Here is a 3,466-nt window from a genome sequence, read left to right on the forward strand (position 1 = left end):
CCCCCCTCACACCTCGTCATCACTCTCCCTCATACTGCTCTCACTGTTTCCAGTCTGAGTGATGGATGACCGAAAGAGGAAAAGCTAACAACAGAATAAATATTGTCTCACTTCATCCCCACATCTGGTTTTCCATAGAAAGCAGGTTGTTCCATTTACATGCTAATGTACCATGTTAACTAGAATACTGCAGTCAAGTATGCGAAAGGTTACTTATGAGATAAGACGAGATTGTTGTGTTTGTCTCAGTTTCTTTTTGTTTCTGACTGATTTTACTTCCTCTTTCCATGTAGTCAGTAACCGCACACAAGAAGAAGTTCCTCAGGCTAAGCAATTAAATGTTGCTATCTAAATTATTTGGCTCAATTAGGTGATTTTAATCTGAAACGATGACAGCAAGGGACGATCCATATTTTGGAAATACGTCGGGTCTTAGAGAAGACTTGTTGAATGTTTACACATCAGAGATGCAATCAGCTGCCTTCGGCCTCACATGAAATCATCATGAACTTGTGCACATTGTGTTTAATATAAATAAAACAGCGTAATAACTGCTTAGGATCGCCGTGTCATTTAAATGACAGATATGAAATGAAGTGTGGCTCAGAGATTGCTGCTCTCCACTGGGACGGGCAGTACTCATTCTCAGTTATTGCACGCTAATTGCCTGAGCATCAGTCTTGCTAATCACACTGCTGTTTTGCCAGCTGTGATGATGCTCACAGCCTGGGAGGTGGTAGATCACTGTTTCACTCGCCCTTAACATTAAGCTCCCCCCCGACTCCCCTGCCGTTAGTTACTGTGTGTGGGCATGTCGCGCCCTCGGGTCAGGCGGCGTGGAGAATGGAGCTCTGTCATTTTGCTGATTGTTTTCCAGGAATTGTTTTTCTCTACGTGTCTGCGGTTCTGGTGCCGCATTATAAATCCATCAAACGGTCATTCCTGAGGTTTTGTTCCATCCCCCATCATCTCCTGCAAGACGCATCAGTCTGCTGATGGGAAGCATTAGCTCTCACTGCACAAAAAATCAAAACAAAGGTGTCTCTCTGTCTCAGGGTAACACATGCTTAACAGCTACTAGTTGCTCAATGGTTGCTTATATTGGATAAAGGAGCAACTGTTTATGGTGCATTCCTTTTCTCTTTTGTTGCTTCAGGGAAAAGTCTTGTTTTCTACGCAGCAGTCATTACAGACACCTTATGTCTTTAACTCTTTCAGTCTCATCTTGTCATGCTTTCTCCTTCCAACACCTAGTTTTCTCACCTGTTCTTGTGCCCATCATCAGTTCAGTGCTCTGCTTACAGGGGCTTATATAGCTACTTAGACCTCCTAGAATAAGACTAAACCAGAGGTTTTACAAAATGCCCCCTGTTGGGGTAGGGGTGGGAATTAATACGATTTTATTGATACCAATATCATTTCTGCTTATCGGTCGGATAATTTGTCATTAGACTGATCCATTATCTGTGTAGAAAAAAAGGCCTACACTGGTTTTCAGTTGTATTATCTCTGAGTCTCAACACATTGCAGGAAAAGAGTAGAGTTAAAGGAGCTAGAGTTTCTGTGTGAAATGAGGCCACACTTTGGACCGTCTCCTCTGCCTGGCAAAGGCTTCTTTTGTTGGATAGATGAGAGGAGAGAGAGAGAGAGTTGCAGCAAAGGGCCACAGTTTGGTATTGAACCTGGGCCACATGGGAGCATTGTTCAGACTAGTTGATGTCACTTTCTCTTTTGTTTGGCAGGACTACCCCAAAAACAGACATCCAGGTTGGAGCAGAGGGTCCATAGCCTATCACGCTGGTGAGTGTTGAGATCATGATGATGCACAATGTATACATATCAGCCATGTAACAGTCCCACTGTCATTATGTCAGTCTTATATTTTATTGTGTCACCTGCAGTCACATTGGTGATGGCACCAAATTGCCCCTCATGTTTCTGTCGATGGTAGAAAGTACAGAAATGTAATAAATATTGATAGCCATGTCGATAATGCTAAAACCTTTAAACCGTATTCTTTTTTGTTGCTGTATTTGGCTTCCACCTGTCAAGGGCGGCCAGAACAGAACATTACTGAAAAAAGTCCCCACTAAACTGAAGTATTATTGTTTCAACTTATTATCTGATACATGTCCTCCCCTGTGTCTGTGTGGGTTTCCTTCTGGTTTGGCTCTGGTTTCCTCCCAGCAGGGTCCAAAAACATGCAGCTCCAGGGTTGAACTGGGAAACTCTAAATTGCCTGTAGGAGTGAGTGGGAATGACTTTGCCTGTCTGAACAGTGTGTGTTGGCTGAACAGGATCAGTGGTTTAGAAAATGAATGAATAGATGGTTGGATGGATGTTACTTTAAACTGTTGAACCAAACAAAAAGACTGATATAAATATTAGCAATGGCAGATGTCTGTCTCGATTGTATGTGACTTGAAGCACTAATCTGCTTCCCTGTTGTTCTTTGTAGATGATGGAAAGCTGTTCCAGGGCAGCGGGGTTGGGGACGCGTTCGGACCACGCTGCTTTGAAGGGGACATCATGGGCTGTGGAATCATGTTCCCACGCGACTACAGCCTTGATGGTGGAGGTGAACATCTTTTATATTGTTTTGAAAAGCACTGTGTCTCATCCCACACACTCTCTCTAATTGTCTTTCTTTCATTTTCTGTACCTGGGTTCTTTCAGATGACGTAGACGACTGGGACTTTGAGGTGTTTCCCAAGCCCAGTGAGGTTCAGAATGACTTGTATGCAAGCAACGAAGATGAGGAGGACGAGGGAGAAGATTTAGAGGGGAGGAAGGTCACGGTGAGATGCTATGAAAATCTAGGAATGTAAAACCAGGGGGCCTCTTAAACCTTAAATATTCTTTATATCTCCTTGCTGTCGCCTTGTGTTTGAACAGGTGTTCTTCACCAGAAATGGAAAGGTGGTGGGCCGGAGGGAAGTGGCCTTACCTGTAGGAGGCTTGTACCCCACGGTTGGCATGATGAGCACTGGAGAGAAGGTCAGAGTGGACCTGCACCCCCTCAGTGGATGAGCAGAGTGAAGGAAATGAAAACTGAGCAGTGAAATCAGAGTGAGGACGATTGATTGAGCACTAGTACATTTTGGAGATCGGACAATAAATAATACCTCCACATCAGGGGGCTCCAAGGTGTTACTTAAAAAGTCACTCAAGTGTAGGTGACTGCGCCTCCCTCGTGCTGTAAGAATAATCAAAATAATGCATGTTACTAGAACATGCATGCCTCAAAAAAGAGCTTTATAATTAAATGGTTTTACAATAATTGTTAAACCAGGGGTTTGTAAGGGTAAACACTATTTTTTGACAATTTCATCAGAGTAAAGTTAATAAAATAACATAAAATGCCAATCCCAAAAATGATCTCACCAGAGTAATGAATGTAAAAATCCAATTATAGCAGACCCCAGCTAACAAGTGGATGCTCTTATCACCAATAATGTACGTCAGC

General features: G+C 43.1%; 1 protein-coding gene across 2 annotated transcripts in view; it reads left to right on the top strand.

Annotated features, from left to right (window-relative positions):
• Window positions 1-3,460, top strand: part of LOC118328042 (SPRY domain-containing protein 3-like) — a 13,938-nt gene extending 10,478 nt beyond the window's left edge. For both annotated transcript variants that reach the window (XM_035661643.1, XM_035661644.1), the window contains 4 exons: window positions 1,743-1,800; window positions 2,459-2,578; window positions 2,677-2,798; window positions 2,896-3,460. In XM_035661643.1, coding sequence (XP_035517536.1) covers window positions 1,743-1,800; window positions 2,459-2,578; window positions 2,677-2,798; window positions 2,896-3,030 — 435 coding nt within the window. In that variant the 3' untranslated portion in view covers window positions 3,031-3,460. The remainder of the gene's footprint in view (window positions 1-1,742; window positions 1,801-2,458; window positions 2,579-2,676; window positions 2,799-2,895) is intronic.
• The last annotated feature ends 6 nt before the right edge of the window (window positions 3,461-3,466 follow it).

Source organism: Morone saxatilis, unplaced genomic scaffold, assembly GCF_004916995.1.
Source record: "Morone saxatilis isolate NCDOM2014 unplaced genomic scaffold, NCSU_SB_2.0 Contig18, whole genome shotgun sequence".
Classification (NCBI taxonomy): domain Eukaryota; kingdom Metazoa; phylum Chordata; class Actinopteri; family Moronidae; genus Morone; species Morone saxatilis.